Source organism: Mastomys coucha, unplaced genomic scaffold (assembly GCF_008632895.1).
Source record: "Mastomys coucha isolate ucsf_1 unplaced genomic scaffold, UCSF_Mcou_1 pScaffold20, whole genome shotgun sequence".
NCBI lineage: Eukaryota > Metazoa > Chordata > Mammalia > Rodentia > Muridae > Mastomys > Mastomys coucha.
Window position 1 is genome coordinate 125,318,186 of NW_022196903.1, and position 19,271 is coordinate 125,337,456.

A 19,271-nucleotide genomic window follows, 5' to 3' on the forward strand; every position below is an offset into this window, starting at 1 on the left:
CACCCCTTTTTTCTAATTACTGTTGCATGCATGCTTGTGTATAACTATATAAATCCAACCTTTTCAATCTGTATGTTACTTGAATGTGTATATTTTCAAGAGCTGACCATTTAATGTTGGATAACCAATTGATAGATTTTTGCCTTATTACATTTTTAAAAGGAAGTCTATGAGAATCTAGAAACTTCTGATTGGTTTGTTTTTTTAAGATTTTGACACATAAAATTGTATAGTTGACTTTTTTCCTTGTCACCTCTGCCACAGTAGGGTGCTCTTACAGAATTGAAAATACACTTAGTAAGAACATAATAAACATTATTACTGAGAATAATATATAGTTAGGTGATTATCATATTAACAGCTGCCATCTTGATTGCTTATTAAGTACCAATTGCTGTTATGTTTTCATATGTAGCATCTCTGACATCTTATTATAATTTATTTATAAAACTTGGGATCAGAATTCATCTTTCAGGCCAGGCATGATGGATGGTACATACTTTGAATCCCAGCACTTGGGAGGTAGAGACAGTCAGATATCTATTAATTCAATGCCAGTCTGGTCTACATAGCAACTTACAGGACAGCCAATGCTTCATTGAAGAACCCTGTCTCAAATAATAGCAAAAAACAAAAACAAAACTTGCCAAAGTCACAAAGCCAGGTGATGGATGCAAGAATGAGTCTTTAAACATACACTGTCTAACAATATAGTGACCAGCCACACAGGTATCTTTCAACTCAGTGTGTAAAATTGCACAAAACAAAATGTTCATCTTCCGTCCCTTCTGCCACTAGTCAGGTATTTACTAGTCACATGTGACCTGTAGCTACTGGTGCACAAAACACATAGGGAACTTTTATTTTGTAGTCTGGGTCTCATGGAGCTGAGGGAAGGCCTCAAAATGGATGTGTACTTAAGAATGACCTTGACCCCAGGATCCTGAGTGCTCAACTTACAGGAATATGCCACCACTCATGGTTTTCTCCTGTGCTTGGGATCAGACTCAGGCTTTGTGCTAGACAAGCATTCTACCAACTGAGCCGCATCCACTGCCTCCAGCTCTGCGATTATTGTTTCACACTTACATTACCATAGTACCATTTAAAGGTGATAATTGTTTCACCCTTATAATGGCTGCCTATTTTGACATCTGTGGTGTCAACTGATGTGTGAAACACTAATCAAAGCTTCTCCTTGCTAGTCTAGCCTCCCTATTACTCACCCTGCGACAGGTCCAAAGAAAGCTGAGCAGGTCCCCTGGGACCACATCCTCCAGCATCATGTAGAGAGGCAGCCTTTCCGTGCAGCAGCCTTCCAGCTGTACCAGGTTCTTATGGTTCCCCAGGTACTGATGGAATTGGATTCGCCCTATAAAATCCTGGACCTCTTGGAGTCCAACTTGGTCTGTGAAAAAGACAGAAGAGTGGAGGGGGGGGTCACTGAATGGTAAAGTACCACTTATAAGTGGGAGGCAAGGAGCAAAAGATACATGCAGATGGAGACATTCAAACAGTGGAAGAAGTGCAGTCAGAAAGGGGACAGAAGGGAGAACCGTCTAGAAGAGAGTGATGCTCAGTCACCCATGCTTTAACAGAAATAAGGAGTCAGGGTCTTAGAAATGGACAAGTTTTCACCTCCTTAAATAAACAGTGTTCTGTTCCCATTACAACATCACCATCTGGGAGCTTTGATAGATATTTTGATTATGTTTAGCCCTTCCTTGTTTTATGTTCTATGTATCCAACACTAGCTGAGAGAGAGAGAAAGGAAAGGGAGGGAAAAAAAAACACAATATCAAGAAAGGATACAAGAGCCAAAACTGGTGAAAGCATGAGACCAGTGAATGGCATGCAAGTCTGAGAGCTTTTCAAACACAGTGAAAAGAGAGAACCAACACCTGAAAGTTCACCTCTGACTTCATACTTGTACAGCAACACCTGCACTCACACATATATGCCATGCACACACGGTAATAATTAATTAATTATTAATTAATTTTAAAACGATATTTTAATAATTAATATTTATTTCATAATAGATAATAAAAAATAAAACAGCAGGGCTGGTGAGATGGCTCAGCGGGTAATAGCACCAACTGCTCTTCCTAAGGTCCTGAGTTCAAATTCCAGCAACCATATAGTGACTCCCAACCACCTGTAATGAGATCTGACGTCTCGTCTAAAGACAGCTACAGTATACTTATTTATAGTAACAAATAAGCCTTTGTGCCTGATCGAGCAGGGACTGAGCAAGTGGGGCCGACTGGAGTGAGTGGGGTTGACCAGATCATGCAGAGGTCCTAAAAAAAGTCAATTCCCAACAAATAGATGAAGGCTCACAACTTTCTGTACCATGTTTGTACTCACATGCATAAAATAAATCTTAATATAAATAAATAAATAAAACAGTAAAGGAAAATGAAGAAACAATCTCATAATCCTAGACTGACATCTACTATGGAAGTGTCTACTTTACAGGGTTCAATCGGCAAGGGGGAGTGAGCCTTGGGTTCTTCCTTATACACAATTCTAAGCATATGTGCTAATAGGCATCTTCATGCTTCCAGTCTCAGTTAGTAATATTTACAGGTATGGGCTCACAGCAGAGAAGTAAAAGGGGGAGAGAAATTGATTTCCTACTTCACCTTCTAAAGCCTTGAGGACAACACGTTTTGGCTTAGAGTGATCCTTGGTGGTCATGGTGGCATGATAGAGGTTCCCACAACTGCCACTGTGGATCCGCTCCAGAACCTCCGAGAGTTGTTCCCTGGGCACCTGCAGCTTAGCCAGGGAGGGCGTGGCTGCTCGTAGAAAGCCCTCCACTGAGGTCTCCTTAAGAGGCACGAGCACTTTGTCTCCGTGTCCTGCTGCCTCCTGGCTTCGGGCCCTAGATGCAGGTACAGAGGTAGTACCTAGAACAAAGAGAGAATGCTCATCAACTGCCCCCTGCCCTGGGAACACCGAAAAAGCAGACTGAACAAACTAGCCAGGAAAATTTCTCTATGACTAACACAAGGATATCTTCTGATGCTTCTCAATGAATGAATACCAACACTGAGCTTCTACAATGGTCATAATAATAATTTCATCCTTTGTAGAAAACTAAAGATGAAGCCCTTGAAGACCTTGAAGGTCATGTTTCCTTTTTATAATCCTTGGGATTACCTCCAGTGTTCCCCATGAGTATAGTACTGAGACAGGACAGTTCTAAAAAGAAATCCACACCACAGGTTCCAAAACATGGCAGTTACTACCAGCAGGTATAGCCTTTAAGTCAGTCTTCCAGAAGTAAAGGTAGAATATACATAGATACACAGCCATAAGTTGTAGTTTTTCTTTCTTCAGGTTGCCCTCAAATGTGGAGTCAGTTTATATTTTCATGAATCTTAGTCAAAAGCTCTTCTGAGACTATCTCCCATCCACAGCCACCATTAAAAATGGATAAGAAAGTTTCCTTCTGAGATTTCTAATAATTTGTCAATCAATCTGTTCAATGAATATCACCATAAACCATATGCACTGTCTGAGTTGACAATAATCACAGTTCAGATATGCCTAAGATTAGTTTCCAATCATAGGGCACATAACATTATGAAGGAATGAGATGGTGTGTTAGGAGGGGAAATAGCAAAAGGAGATATTATTTTATCTATAGATGCCAAAAAAAATAGGCCTTTCAGATAGGGTAACATTTAATAATGGCATAGAAGCAACTATAGAGCAAGCCACGATGACACTGTAGCACATGGAACAAGATGTATGAAGGCACCAAGAGAAGGATATACTTAGGATGTTTAAGGAGCAGCAAGGAAGGCAGCGCAGATGGAGCCTAGCAGGATGGCTGGACAGCCGTGGGAGACAGGGCCAGAGAGGCCAGATCATACTGGGCTATGGGAAGAACTTTAGTATTTTCTCTTCTGTGGAATACAACGAGCTAGTGGAGGATTTTAAAATATATGAGCTGAGAGACCAATCAAGAACTTCATGAATTATTTTGGGTTGGCAAGGGAGAACTAGATCTCTATAGAGTTGGGATCAGATAGAGAGAAAAGTCATTGAGCATGAGAGATATTGAGCGGCTTAGGTTTATAATTTATAAGACCTGACTATGGGTTGGGCCTATTGAAAACCTGGCTTATGATTTTCTTAAATTCAGTTTTCCCTGAGCCCATGCCTAGCCCTAGCATATGAGCCTTACCTCGGGGTCCAGAGCGCTGCCTTTGGGATCTCTGTCCTCTAATAAAAAGCCACAGGATGATTGCAAGAAGGATGAGGAAGCCGCCAACCAAGAGAGCCGGAACAATGATTACTTCATACTGCCCCTCTCGGACAACTGTGTAGGCCATAAACAGGAATAGAAGTAAGAAGCCTGCGACTGTTTCCCCTACCCAGCATGCCTCAGTGCTCATGGTTTCCCTTCGTTCCCTTCAATGGAGTCCCACGGAGGGCAGCGTTAACCAGACACTTAGTGGTTTAGACCATCAAGAATCATTTTTTGTTATCTCTGATTGGCATGTATCCCTCACCCTAATGATGCCTTCTACCCCCTATTCATTTCCACTAGAAATGAAACCAGCCCTCCTCCTGTAGAACCATCCAGAACTCAGTTTCTATTGTTCTGGCATCAGGTTACAGGCAGATGTGGTGTCTACATATTTTTTTTTCTTTTAATTAGGTATTTTCTTTGCTTACATTCAAATGATATCTCCTCTCCTGGTTACCCCTCTGAAAAAATATCAAAAACAAAAACAAAAACAAAAAACAAACCCTGTTTCCCCCCCTCCCCCTGCTCACCAACCCAACCTCTCTTACTTTCTGGCCCTGGCATTCCCCTACATTAGGGCATAAACCCTCACAGGAGCAAGGGCCTCTTCCCATTGATGACCGACTAGGCCATCCTCTGCTACACATATGCTGCTGGAGCCATGTGGTGTCTGCATTTACCACATAGCTTGTCACTGAGACTGCATTCCAACAGCACCCGGCTCAGGCGACCACTCTCTCCCATGGCCACCACAACAGCCTCCTCTGCTAGGCCCACAAAGGATGCACAGAGTACTGCCACAGCAGGGCAGTATTTCCAAGGACTTTGTTGTTATTCTAGGAGAAAAAAAAGAAAAAAGCACATGTAGAAAATTTAAATATACCTATGACACTCTAGTTACTAAGTACACAGTGTCTTTTCTGAGCCACCTGCTCCTCTCTGCTCTTTTGTCTAAAATTCAGTCTGAAAAACATTCATTTTCCCCCTGATGCATTTTACATTTTTTTATCTCTTTTGCTACTTTCCAGCCTTGGTCCATTTTTCATTGTTACTGAAAGTATTGTAAAGGCACCCTAGACTTCTGTGACCATGTTGAAGTAGGGACCTACCGCACCATCCTGACTGCTGATAAATATCTACCCCTACTACAATCTTGAAATATGTTAACTTCCTTTCAGCTGCATGTCACATTTTTGTACACATAACATTTCATTCCACCTTTATCCAAACCACTGTCTGAATACATAAATAAATAAATATGGCAAATGCTGAGATATGGTTTATGCTTCTTTACACATACGACATATGAACATTTTATTTTACATCAACCAACTGAAACATAATGTAGAACAATTTCCAAGAAGTTCAATGGGGCTTTGTGGGGATTGGATGGAGACAGAGTTTCTCTGTGTAGCCCTGGCTGTCCTAGAACTCACTGTGTAGGCCAGGTTGGCCTTGAACTCCAGAGATCTCCCTGCCTCTGCTTCCCTTTAATTTTAAAGCAGAGTTTCATGGAAAGTTACAAATATGCAACAGATGCGTCCTCTTTCTCTGTATCCCTCACCCAGTTCCCCCAATGACCACATATTAAGGTAACTATGCAATACCAAAACAAAGCAGCTCACACCTGCAAAAATGGCATTCTAGAGACAAAGACAGGCAGATGGCAAGTTAGAAGTCAGCCTGGGGCTACCTAGTAAGTTCCATGTCTACCTTAGTTATATAGCAAAACCTTGTTATGAAGAGAAGGGACAAAAGGAATCCACACCAATACAGCAAGGTTCCCTCTAGTTTTAGGACTGGTGTGTATGGGTGTGACCTCTGTACACCCCAGCATAACTGCTCTGTCACAAGCTCTAGCTGACACTGTATTCCTGAACTACACTCAGATCCTCCTGTATTATCCCTAACTCCTGGTAACAATGAACCTGTCTTCTTCTTGTATTATTTTGTCATCATATTATATAAATGGAATCATACAATAACATATTTGAGATCAGCTTTCTCACTTGTCTTATTGCCCTTGAAATCCATCCCAGATGTGAACTGTATCAATAGTGATTTCATTATCTTCTTTGAGAAGTGGTATGACCATCCTGGCAGAAGCCCTCAGATTGCTAAGGCATTCATTGCCCCCAAAATTGGAATTTCCATAGGAATCTCATGTTGGGAGAAGGAAAGAGCTGAAGTCTGATGTCAGCTTTGGCTTGCCTACTCTTATACACCTGCACCCTCTGAAGAACTGAGTAGACATCATTTATTAACGAAAGCTATTTGGTCCCTCAGCTCTGAAAGCTTCTGTGGACCTCCTCTATACCCATCAGAGGTAGTTCAACAAACCCACATTCCAACCAGGTCTTAGACTTTTGAAAGTGTCACTATAGAAAGAGCCACCTTTTGTTTTTCTCCTTTAAATAAAAAGGAAATACATCTATATGAAAATGTGTTTCAAACAAACATAGGGCTGCAGAGATGATTCAATATGTAAAGTGCTAGCTGTGACTGCCTGAGAACCTGAGTTTGGATCCCTGGAATTTGTATATCCCAGCCTTCCTGGATGAGAAGCAGGAAAAAGAGGACCTCTGAAGCCCACAGGCCTGCTAGCCTGCTGCACACTACAGGAAAAACAACAAACAGAACCTGGAACAAGAGGCCTGATACAAGATGATGCCCTCCACGCTAATATAGTGGATGCAGGCACTCACACACAAAGTTAAAATCCTAAGGTAAAACATTATAGCATAAAAATGTTTCAGGCTCCAGGTAACAATTTTCCAAATAGATTACAGTGACTAGCTTCTAGTCTAGTGTTGGAGATTTCATTTTATTATTGTTCTTTGGAAGTTTCATACAAGTATATAATGCATTCTTGTTCTATCCCACAACACAAACACACACACACACACACACACACACACACACACACACACACATTTTCCTCCTGCCTCTTCCTTATAACACTCCTTCCTTTATGTATAAGTTTGTTGGGTCTTTGCTTCTTTGTTTTTGATTTTTTTTCATACCCCACAGCATTTAACTCGGGCCACCTGTGTGACCCTAAATCACCAGTGGGGTGCACCACTGTATGCTTTGCCTCCCACTCAACTAAAAGTCTGTTAGTTAGCAATAGATTAGCAGTATGTGGAAGGGCTCAGTAGCCCCTTCTCCCTCCACAGCTGACTGGGGAGGGCCCGGCCATGAGGACCTAGTGCTACTGCTCACAGCACAGCTGCTGTGACTGAGCAGGCTCTTATCTAACTACCTTCAACAACTCCGGACAACCCACACATCTTTTAAATGACACCTCCAACTCTGCTTCTTTCTGAACAGAAGCAATAGTTTCCATTCTTCCATATGACAGCAACTTACCCTGTGCCCTTCCTGAGAAGTGATGGCTCTGGAGTCAGTGCAGCCTACTGCTTTAATTCTGACTAGTTGGAAACCAAATATAGGGATTTTCTTAACTGTCAGTTAACCATCCTAGGTTACAGACCATCATGGATACACATTGAGTTATAGTATTGATGCTGATGATCAAAGTACTACTTACTGAAGCACAGGCTCCCTGCCCCCCAAAAAATGCAAGCAAACAAACAAACAAGCAAAAAACAAACAACAACAACAAAAACATAAGCAAAGAAATCTGGCAGCTCCAGCCTCACACCTTTTCACTTTTCTCTGCTCATGAGCAGATACTGTGGATCACAATTAAACAAGGCAGAAGGGAGACAGGTATGTGGCCAGCTAATCAGGAGTGGGCAGATGGTGAAAAATTGCACACAGGACAGAGAATCAGCTGGGCAATCCTGGCACTCAGGAGGCAGAAGCAAGAGGATCTTTTTAAGTTTGAAGCCACCCTGGTCTACATAGTGAGTGCCAGAACAGTCAGGACTACATAGATAAGCCCTTTCTCAAAAAGAGCATTGGGCCTGGAGGGAAGAGGAAGAGAAAAAGAAGAGGGATGGAGATAGAGAGATGGGGATAGAGAGAAAAGTTTCGTCTGTGAGTTTGCTCACAGCACAAAATCTATAAAGATATTGAATGGAGAAGTCTACCTCATGTAGGTGGGAACCAAACAGCAAAGAGAAAAGAAATTCAGAAGGCTTCCACCCTCCGGAGACCATGGGACAGGAGAGGTCTTGGTGACATCAGCAGAAGCAGCACCCAGCAGGTGGAACAACGGGAGAAGGCCCTGAAATTATGTCTGAGCTCAGCTGGGTGCTCAGAGCCTGTTTGAAAATGTCTCAGGGCCCAAGCATTCTTGTTTTCATTTCCTCTTACTTCCTTTTGGGGATGTTATCAGACGTAAGTAGTTATTTTTGTTCAGGGAGCAGCCAGTTGAACAAGTTTGGCACTCTGGTGAGTAGGTGCTAGGAACACAATCTACACAGTACAAGTGGAAAAAAAAAAAAAAAGACAGTCGGCAGCCAGCTCAGACTGTGAGCTCCGCCCAGAAATCAAACTACACCCCCACTAGCACATACCAAAGGAAGTAACCTGAAGACTGTGCACAGACTCTATGCTGAACTGGCCTGGCGTACTCAAACATACCTTCCCTTAGTGACCCAAACCCAGTCTCCTTTCCTCATGCTTGCACATACAGAACATTCACTTAAGGTAGCATCAGGTTAAAGGTACTTCTGTGATAGCCTGACTATCTGAGGACAATCCTTAGGACCCACAGGGTGGTAGTGAGAACTCCCAAAAGTTGTCCCCTGACTTCCACACAGTCACCATGGGGTGTGTGTGTGTGTGTGTGTGTGTGTGTGTGTGTGTGTGTACACATAGTAAATAAAGAAATGTAAACAAAAAAAAAGAAAGAAGGAAAAGAAACTTAATTGTACTATAAGCCCTTTCCAATGGTTACAGTTTGGCAAAAGGCTTGTGGCATATAACCAAGTAGTTGAGGATTTTTTAAAACAAACATGCCAGGCATACTTACCATGTATACCCACAGAGCCAAAAAAATATGCAGGGGTCACTCAGACCTCTGCCTCCCTCCAGGCTTTTATATCAGAAGATGTTCACATTGGCTTGTAACAGCAACAAAACTTCCTCTGCCACTTTCCTCCTGATATTCGTAATCCATTTGCAAATGGCTTTGTCTACTGTTCTGTATCAAGTTGAGAGAAGGCATGTACCAGTGCCCAAATCTCTGGGATGGTTCTTCTCATGTGTGAAAATCTGGCTTATCCAGAAGACTCCTAAATCCACCAGTTATACTTATAAATATGATAAATATATTAATTTCATAGTACCAACAAATAGGTATAATATACTTAGAAATTGGAATACTGAGTCCAATAGCCCATAACCATTAATAACTTCTTAGATCCTATGTGGGATCTATCTACAGGAGGAGGCAGGTCATTTAGGTGCCTAAAAAGATCATTAATGAATTAATAATATAATTGAAATTTAAAATATATTAAAGCCCTAATTATAACAACACTATATGAATACTTAGACAATGTTCCTATCTTGTTAAAAAAAAATTGTAGCATGGCTATACCTCCTCTTACATGGACTGCAGAATAGTTAAGAATGTAAAACATTAACCCACAGTTAGTGCCACAAATAAGAAAATCATGAATTGGAATCACAGAGCTCTTGCACTTGGGAAGTTCTTTATTTTAACCCTCATTTGACAGCTGCAAAATATGTTTGGATATAGCTTGACTACAATTTGCATACATCTGTACCTGCTAAATCTCTCCAGATAGAAGTCCACCTGAAACAATAGCACTGCCTCACCCTGACCAGTGGCTTGTTATTCCGTGATTTCTCTCCTCTGGGCTACTTCAGTGTCTTGCCTTTCCTATAGAAGGCTTACTTTCTCCATTTGAGTTGAGAATCAATCATGCAGTGACAAAGGAGACACAGTATAAAGAGAAGAAGAAAGAATGTTAAGCTGAGGCACTAATTAGTTGCAAGACGACATTCTGGAGATGGTAGAAGTTAGTGATAACTAGAATCTAACTAAGTATCAATACTAACTCTCAAACTGATACACAGATTCACAACACAATCCTGAACCACAGCATGTTTCTGTACCTGTTTCAATGCATCAGAGGCAGGTCTATCAGCAACAGTAACACAACCCTTGCTCCTGAGTTTTCTATTCAGTTAATACAATGTCATTCCCCAGACACAACCACCAATCTACCCACAAGTCTCCAGAAGAAAATTTTTCCCACCAAAGCACAGTCACATACAGGACTTTGAAATCAAACTTGGCCTGAGAAAACAAAGGTTCTGTGTGTGCTGCAGAAACATCCCTGGAACTACATCTGAGCCTGTTCCACTGAGGAGTGAGTCTATCTGTTTGCAGCTTCATTCCCAGTCCTAACATATGCATAACAGCCTTTGTGGCTCTGCCAGCAAGGTGTTTTTCAGAGACCCAAGTGGCGCACCTCCCAGGTAATTACAACAGGTCAAGGGAGTTATTAGTGGTTATGGGATATGGAGCAGAAACCTTGATTGCTTTCAATGAGAGGGAAACTTTCGTGGAAGAGGGATCTCAGTTTGTGAGGGTCTACTTTCCTTCCTGAATCACTGAGCACTATTCTTCTCTCCTTTCTGCTCCCAAGCTACCTGACAAGAAAGCTCCCTTAATAGAGTGAGAACATTCACTTAACAATAAAAGTGAGAAGTGCTCAGATCCGGAAAAATGCAATGTAACTTATGTCCAACATCCGGAAAAACAAGCTACCCTTCCTGATTTCAGATCTTAGATACCAAGCAAATACAGCATGCCAGTCATTGTGCAAGTCTTTTCCATGCCAGAGAGAAAAAGCACAGACTGAGGTCTTAGCTTATGAGTGATGGGGTCGCAGAGTCTTTAATTAGCCCCATGAATAAATAGTTAAGCAAGGTTTCATATCTGGTCCCAGGACGCTTTTTTATAAACCCAATATTTTTTAAACTACTGCATATATGTGTGCCAGTATATGTGTGCATGTATGTGCACACACACACACATACACATACATACCATTCCATTGAACAAAAGAAGTAATGCCAAGAAGGAATTATATCAGAATCCAAAAATATCATGGAAACCACAATACTAAAACAAAATTTTGCTGACAAATGCACTGTTTTTGAAAGGAACCAGTAAATGGGTTGTTCAGGTTCTTACAGGGACACGGATGATGTCTATGTATCTGTCTTCTATTTTGAAAATAAAGGTTAAAAATAATCAGATCTTTTTCAGTACTCATCAGATACACAATGTTCTTATTTCCTGGCTTTATATTCCTAAAGCCTCTCTCTCTCTCTCTCTCTCTCTCTCTCTCTCTCTCTCTCTCTCTCTCTCTCTCACACACACACACACACACACACACACACACACATTCAATTCTATTTCTATCATCTGCTTTTTGAGTATAAAGACTCAGTTCTCAGGAATAGTAACATCCTTTAAAGTTCCTGCTAGTCAAGAAGGGGTCATTATCCAAAAGGACAGAGCAATGGCTGAGGACTTGAGATCCCACAGCACTTCTCTCAATCTCAGGCTCAACCTTTCTCTTGGAACAAACCTGTGAGAGACCAGACAAAAAGACAACAGCAGAGGAGACCCAGAGAAGCAGATTCATGCAGACCCTAGAGTTACGTATCTCTGATATCCACTGGTGTTGGGAGGTACTTAGTTGAGGGGGCCCCTTGCACTGCTCTTCTCTGGAATTGAGATTAGGATTTTTTGGACTTTCTACCTATCCAAAGACTTGGGGCTGGAAATGAACTTGGAAACCCACAAAAACAATTTTAAAAAGCCTGTTTGAAAAAGTCTGTTTGAACATTAATCTCTTGATACAAAGCTTGTTATCAGCCTTTCAAATGTTTGAAGACCTGTAATGTAAGGCAGAGGAGAGGAGGCCTAATTTGTAATTTGATGCCTCAGAACAGTTGACCTTGGAAAGCAACAATGTGCTTTTTACTGCAGATAATCTGCAAAGCATCAAGGTAAACTCAGACATCACCAACAGCATCAGAGCTCACAAAGACTGACAACCCACATACATCACCAACAGCATCAGAGCTTACAAAGACTGACAACCCACAACACATCACCAACAGCATCAGAGCTCACAAAGAAAGAGTGACAATGATGTGTTTATCTGATTTCTTGTGAGGCATTTTACACCCCCAAAGCATTGATTCTTGTCAAATTTTCATTCTAATTTTATGTCCACAATTCCAAGACCTACCATCTACTACTTTGAAACCTTTAAAGTTCAGAAATAATGTATCTGAAATTTTTTCTTACTCATCCCTCTCTTTCTGGGGCTACTTACTAAGAGTTTCCCAAAGTCCTCAGTTTCCCTCATCTACAATAAGAGTTCCCCAAAGAAGGAAGATACAAAAGCGCAAAAAGTTGTCCACCCCAAACAGCAACCTCAGATCCATCTGTGCCTTCCTTTCCCCATTGGACCTGTGGCACTGTTGAAGCTTTCTTCCAGATGCCTTCCTTGTTCACCCTATTTTCTACTACACTGAGCTTTCAAGGCTTGATTCCCAGCTTTGATTCATCCCATTGGCCTTTGCCTATTAAGTAGATGTTTCTGAGTCTTTAAAAATCTCAGCCGGGCTTGGTGGCGCACGCCTTTAATCCCAGCACTTGGGAGGCAGAGGCAGGTGGATTTCTGAGTTCAAGACCAGCCTGGTCTACAGAGTGAGCTCCAGGACAGCCAGGGCTATACAGAGAAACCCTGTCTCAAAAAACCAAAAACAAAAAAAAAAAAAAAAAAAAAAAAAAAAAAAAAAAAAAAAAAAAAAAAAAAAAAAATCTCACAGTTAGGTGCCTCATTAGTGCAGTAGGTAGCGTGTCAGTCTCATAAAAATCTCAGAGCTGATTGTGATGGCATACATTTTTGATCCCAGATAGAAGAGGCAGAAGCAGAGGCCAGAGACCAGAGGGTAGAGGGCAGATGGATCTGTGTGAGTTTGCATCCAGGCCAGCTTGGTCTATATAATGAGTTTCAGAACAGCCAGGACTACATAATAAGATATTGTATAAAAAAACCAACATACTTATACATACATACACATACAAAGACACACACAAACACAATCTCCTTACTGTTTCCCCATAACTAAGAACTTTTTATTTCTGGCCACTCTTACCATCTGTTCTATACTTCTGGTAGACAGAAAGGCCAGAGCTAATGTCAAGAAGAGAGACTGGAGGCTCATGCATGTGCTCACAGAGAGCATACACTATCCTCCTCCTCCTCCTCCTCCTCCTCTTCCTCCTCCTCCTCCTCCTCCTCCTCTTCCTCCTCCTCCTCCTCCTCCTCTTCCTCCTCCTCCTCCTCCTCCTCCTCTTCTTCTTCTTCCTCCTCCTCCTCCTACTTCTCCTCATTTCCTCATTTCCTCATTCTCTTCCTCCTCCTTCCTCCTCTTTCTTCTTCTCTCCCCACCTCCTCTCTCTCCTTCATTTTTTCTGTCTAGACCCACAATCAGGAAATCCACTCAGCTGTCTTTACCTCAGTACAGTGTCATGCAGGGTGTGGTCCACTAAGGACTTTGTACACAGAACGCAATCCCATGTAAACAATAGATATCTGCCCAGACTAAAAGTGTACCCCAGGAACACGTTACTACCTCCTTCTGCAGAGTTGAGAGCCAAGGCAGAGTGTGTCCCCTCCTGAGGGTGGGTCAGTGGTGGCTGTGAGCTGTCTACATTCTGGGGGAGGTGGAGGCCACACTGACTTGGCTCTGGGATAGCAGAGGTTGGCAGTTTGAGCTCAGGTTTGATGGGTGATTCCTGAAGCACCTAGAGGCGCAACAGCATCTGAACTTGACCGACTTTTTCTTTCTTCTCCAGAACTTAGGAAACCCACCTCTATCTCTTGTGGGCAGTGGAGAAAAAGAGAGCAGCAGGAAATGAGTCAGGGATAGAAAGGTCAGACTCAGGTGGAAGTAGGTTCTCCTCCTTGCCTCTTCCCTGTAACTATGTGATTCTTTCCAACCTAAAAGGAAAAAAATTAATGTTACTAACCACTGAATAGTAGGTCAGAGGTAATAATGAACATGAGCAACCAGTTGTTTCCCAATGGGCTCAAGGGTTACAATACTAACAGTAAAAATAAAGACTGGAGATGTTAGAGAGATTAGACCTACAGCACACAGGATCCATAGGAATGACGAAGGAGAAGGACAATGAAAGACAAGAATAATACAGGTGTATTAGTTATATTTGACATTTAGATTTGAGGTGTCCAATAGACATCTGGGCTGAAGATGAATCAGCAGGTGTTAGTCTTTGTTTTGTTGTTTATTTTTCTTTCTTTTTGATTTTATGTATATTTTGCCTACATGTATGTTTGTGCACCCTTTGCATGCCTAATGACAACTGAGGCCAGAAGAGGGAATGGATCCTTTGAAACTGCAGTTACAGGTGATTATGAGACACCATGTGTGTGGTAGAAATTGAACCTAGGCCCTTTGGAAGAACAGTCAGTGGTCTTAACTGTCGAGCCATCCCTCCAGCTCTAGGAGCTGTTAGATGATACTAAAAGTTTTGGAAGTGGACAGGAAGCATAGAGGAAAAAAATGAAAAGAAGACAGGAAGAAAAAAGGGGGTTTGTGTATGATGCAAGTGTCATGATATTTAGGAAACATAAGGAAACACAGTCTACCCAAAGAGGAATTGTACAAAGACCTCAAGAAAGAGTGCAAAAGGAAGTAGAAGAGTGAGGAATGGGTGTTGTGGAGGCTGAAGGAGGAGGGGAATCGGCAGAGAAGACAACTGAAAAACATGGGAGGGTTACAAATGAACAGCTTAGTGATAGAAGCAGAGCACAAAGTAGTGGAGGCTAGACCAGAGTGGGTCTCCCTAGGAATGAACAGGAATGAGCATGTGAGCAATGGTGCCCAGGCATTGCTCCAGGGGTATTTGGGAGACTATGAATGAGAGAGCTGGGAGGAGTCAGAGCTTCCAAGGTTGGCCTGTGTAGACCCCAGGGCTCCAGCAGGTCAGTAGTCCTCACACCTGCCAGCAGCATTGCATTCTCAGGAGCTTTGTGAGAATATTTCCCTGCTGCTCATTCCCCACTCTTCCCAGAGAAGAGGATGTTAAAGGGTCCTAGATTATGACTCCACACAGCATCTTGCAACAGTGGAAAAGCTTCCCAGAAGATGCTGACAAGCAGCAGGGGCTGAAAACTACTAAAGTTCAAGCAGTGGATTACTTATTTGATCATAAATAATTTACATCATCGCTTCATTGATAACAAAATAGATTTTAGTTGGGGAAAAAAGAAATATCTTTCTGAGAAGCATATGTTCATGTTATAGGTTATATAAGATTGGTGATTATTACTTCATAAACTTCAAAGATGAGATATTTTCCCATAGGAAAAGAAATCACACTGAAAAAGCCAATTGATACACATAAAAACACAGTGATTTTATGATAATAAGAAAACTGATATGCTGGTACAAAAATTGCTAAGAATAGAGGAGATAAGTTCATTAGATCAAAATGTTTAACAAATTAGACCAGGAATGACTTTTATATGAATTAGTAATTTTATTTTATTTTTTTATCATGCAGACAGGATCTCACTATGAAGCCCTGGCTGGCCTGGAGCTCATTATTTAGACCCTACTGGCCACTGACTCCCAGAGATATACCTACCTCTGCTTCCTAAATACCAAGATTGAATGTGTATACCTCCACATTCAGCTTAATTAGTAATTTTTGAAAATACATTTAAACACATGCCTGTAATCACATAGCATGGGAGGCAGAGGCAAGAGGAGTACTGTGTTTTCAAAGCTGCCCTGATCTACACAGTAAGACCATGTGTCAAAAAACTTTTAAATAGGATCAGATATAATTTTTTGCCTATTTCAACTAGTTTTCAAAATTGCTCTCCTGACCTACAGTCAGAGTGGAGTCTTGAGTTTAGTGAGTTCTTCCTGGTGCTTGTTAAGGTCACTTTCTGGCCCAGTCTGGGAGACAGCCAAGTCCACAGGATAAAGTTAATGTATTATCTCTTTCCAGGAGCAGAAAGAAATTAAAGACAAGAATCAGATTCCTGTAGTATACTTATCTCAATATACTGAAAGTTTCGTTCTCAGTCCATGCAGCTGAGCTCATCTTTCATGTTCAGTTCAGAGAATGCTTCAGAGAGTCAATGAGAACATGAGTCTCGTCAATGAAAGTGGTTGCAAGTGGCTATTCTATCGAGAATTCTTTCTGATGACCACAATGGGATTCTATTTTATTTGTGTATGTATACACATATCCCTGGAAATAGAAACCAGAGCCTCATTCATACTCAGAATGCATTCTACCTCTGAGCCATAGGCACAGCCTTTACTACAGTGGGGTCAGCACTCCTGGGCATACACCCAAAAGATGCCCCACCGTGCCACAGGAGCACGGGCTCCACTGTGTTCACAGCAGTCTTATTTGTGATAGCCAGAAACTGGAAACAACCCAGATATGCCACAACAGAAGAATGGACACAGAAAATGTGGTACATTTACAAAATGAAATACTACTCAGTTATTAGGAACGAGGATATCATGAGTTTTGCAGGCAAATGGATGGAACTAGAAAATATCATCCTGAGTGAGGTACCTCAGACTCAAAAAAAAGATGCATGTTATGTACTCATTAATAAGTGGATATTAGCTAAAAATAAAAAATGTACAGAATACCCAGAATGCAATCCACAGAACTCAAGAAGGTTAACAAGCTGAAGGATCTAAGTATGGATGCCTCAATCCTATTTGGGAGGGAGAAGAAAGCAATCAGTGGGGGGGGGGGTGAGAGGGAAGGAGAGACCTGGGTGAGAGAGGGGACAGGGAGGGGAAAAGGGGGAACATGATCAGGTATTGGTGGGGGAAGAGGACTGAAGCCCTGGGGGCCAGCAGAAAGAATGGAAACAGGCAATCTCAGGAGATGGGGGGGGGGGGGGGGGGACCCTCTAGAATGTACCAGAGATCTGAGACATGCTAAGGACTCAAAGGGAGGGTCCTTAGATGAAATGCCCTACAGTGGAGAGAGGGAGGTTGTGGGGTCTGCCTCCAGTGGAAAAACAGGGCATCAAGTGAAGGGATGAGGTTGCCAACCCATGGTCAGGAAGTCTAACCCTAATTCTTCCTGTCTAGGAGAACTGCAGGGACAAAACTGGAGAAGAACCTGAGTCCAGTGACAGGCCCAGATTGGGATTCAGCTCAGGAAGTCTCCAGGTCTCGACACTGTTAGTAATGCTATGGTTGCTTACAGACAGGAGCCTGGCATGACTGCGCTCTGAGAGGCTCAACAAGCAGCTGAAAGAATCAGGTGAAGATACTTACACCCAACCAATGGACAGAATCCAGGGACCGCTGTGGCTGAATTAGGGAAAATCTGGAAAAAGCTGAGGAGGAGGCCGACTCCATAAAGAAGACCAGCAGTTTCAACTTGCCTGGACCCCCTGAGATCTCTCAGACACTGAGCCACCAACTGGGCAGCGTATACCAGCTGATATGAGCTCCTCCATGCCCGTTACAAATAAAGCAGTGGACTGCCTGGTCTGGCCTCAGTGAGAGAAGATGCACCTAACTCTTGAGAGACTTGAGGCCTCAAGGAGTGGGGAGGTCTGGTGGGGTGGGGGTGAGGGGGTGGGGACATCCTCTTGGAGACAGGGGATTGGATATGGAATGGAGAGCAGGGGCAGGGCAGAGTGGGAGCAGGTAGCAGCCAGACTGTAAAGGAAGAATAAAGAATAGTAGTAGTAGTAGTAGTAGTAGTAGTAGTAGTAGTAGTAGTAGTGATAAAACTAAAGTAGGATCAGAGACTCTGGGGGTGTAGCCCAGTTGGATGAGGGCTACACTGTGCCCCAATGTTCAATCCCCAGCTCCATATAAACTGGGCATGGTGGCACTTCTTGTAAACTCAGAACTTCAGAAGTTCCGAAGAAATAAGGAAAGAAAGAAGGAAACAAACAAAGAGACAAAGAAACAAAGACTGGCAAGCTAGTTCAGCGGATACAGGTGCTCGTTACTAAGCTGAAGGGACTTCAGTCTCAGAGCAGATGTGGAAGAAGATGTCTTCAAGTTGTTCTCTGACCTTCATGCTCATGTTTCACATGGTCACTTGGAACCTACCAACCCCCATTAATAGATAAATGTAAACAAGTTTAAAATAAATAGTGATAGATAGATAGATAGATAGATAGATAGATAGATGGTAGATAGATCGATAAAATTAGATAGAATGGGATACCTAGCACCTGCAAATTCCCCAGTGCACATAAGTGATATTATCATTCACTCACCAACAACTTACCAAGTCAAGAAACTTGTTTCTAGAATTACTTCTCAGACAAAGGATTCTGACTTCGTGTTTCTGAATATCACAGAACCTGAAGTTCTTTGATGGCTGCTACAGATTCACTGCCATCCTCTCAGGAAAATAAGCTCCCCTTCAGAGCACAGACTTAAACACGAATCCAGTCCCTTCCCTCCTCTTAACTCGGTGAAAGACTTCCTAAATGTTAAGAAAGAACAGTTGGGAAATAATCTAATGAGCAGAAGTGTAAAGCCGTGTGTGCACAGGTGTGGATGTGGGTGTGCCGGGGGAGGTGTTATGGCTGGTTTGTTACCTAAACAACCTTACTGTAGTCTAGCAGCTAGCCCAGAATCTCTTGTCCTCCCTGCTGAATGTATGCACATTACTGCCTCTGCCCCCTTTTATTTACAGACTTCTATAGCTGTTTGTTAAAGACAAATTTATCTTGCTTATCCATCATCCACATGTTGGCTCCAGCTTACTTTCTATTTTTGCATCAAGTCTCAGAAGTATAATAAATTAATCCCATTTATGAAATCAAATATACCTGTCTCTAGTGCTCTTTGGCTATTTATTGTTTTCTCTTTTTCTTACTCAGTTTGTAATGTTTTCTAAGTATCACTATAAGTATTAAGAGATATCACGAGGGGAGCCGCAGGGCAGCAGGGACATGATCCTCTCAGCTTCCGAGTGACAGAGGGGGTTCAGCGT

General features: G+C 42.2%; 1 protein-coding gene across 3 annotated transcripts in view; it reads right to left on the reverse strand.

Moving 5' to 3' along the window:
* Styk1 (serine/threonine/tyrosine kinase 1) overlaps window positions 1-19,271 on the reverse strand; it is a 62,141-nt gene that overhangs the window by 9,512 nt on the left and 33,358 nt on the right. The window contains exons 1-6 of one of the 3 annotated variants that reach the window (XM_031383618.1): window positions 18,558-18,680; window positions 14,113-14,241; window positions 4,948-5,103; window positions 4,202-4,336; window positions 2,649-2,915; window positions 1,227-1,408 (exon numbers count right to left, since the gene is read on the reverse strand). In XM_031383618.1, the coding sequence (XP_031239478.1) occupies window positions 1,227-1,408; window positions 2,649-2,915; window positions 4,202-4,336; window positions 4,948-5,011 (648 nt within the window). In that variant the 5' untranslated portion in view covers window positions 5,012-5,103; window positions 14,113-14,241; window positions 18,558-18,680. Of the gene's footprint in view, window positions 1-1,226; window positions 1,409-2,648; window positions 2,916-4,201; window positions 4,337-4,947; window positions 5,104-14,112; window positions 14,242-18,557; window positions 18,681-19,271 lie in introns of those variants that run through there. The other 2 variants (XM_031383617.1, XM_031383619.1) reach the window with 2 other exon arrangements.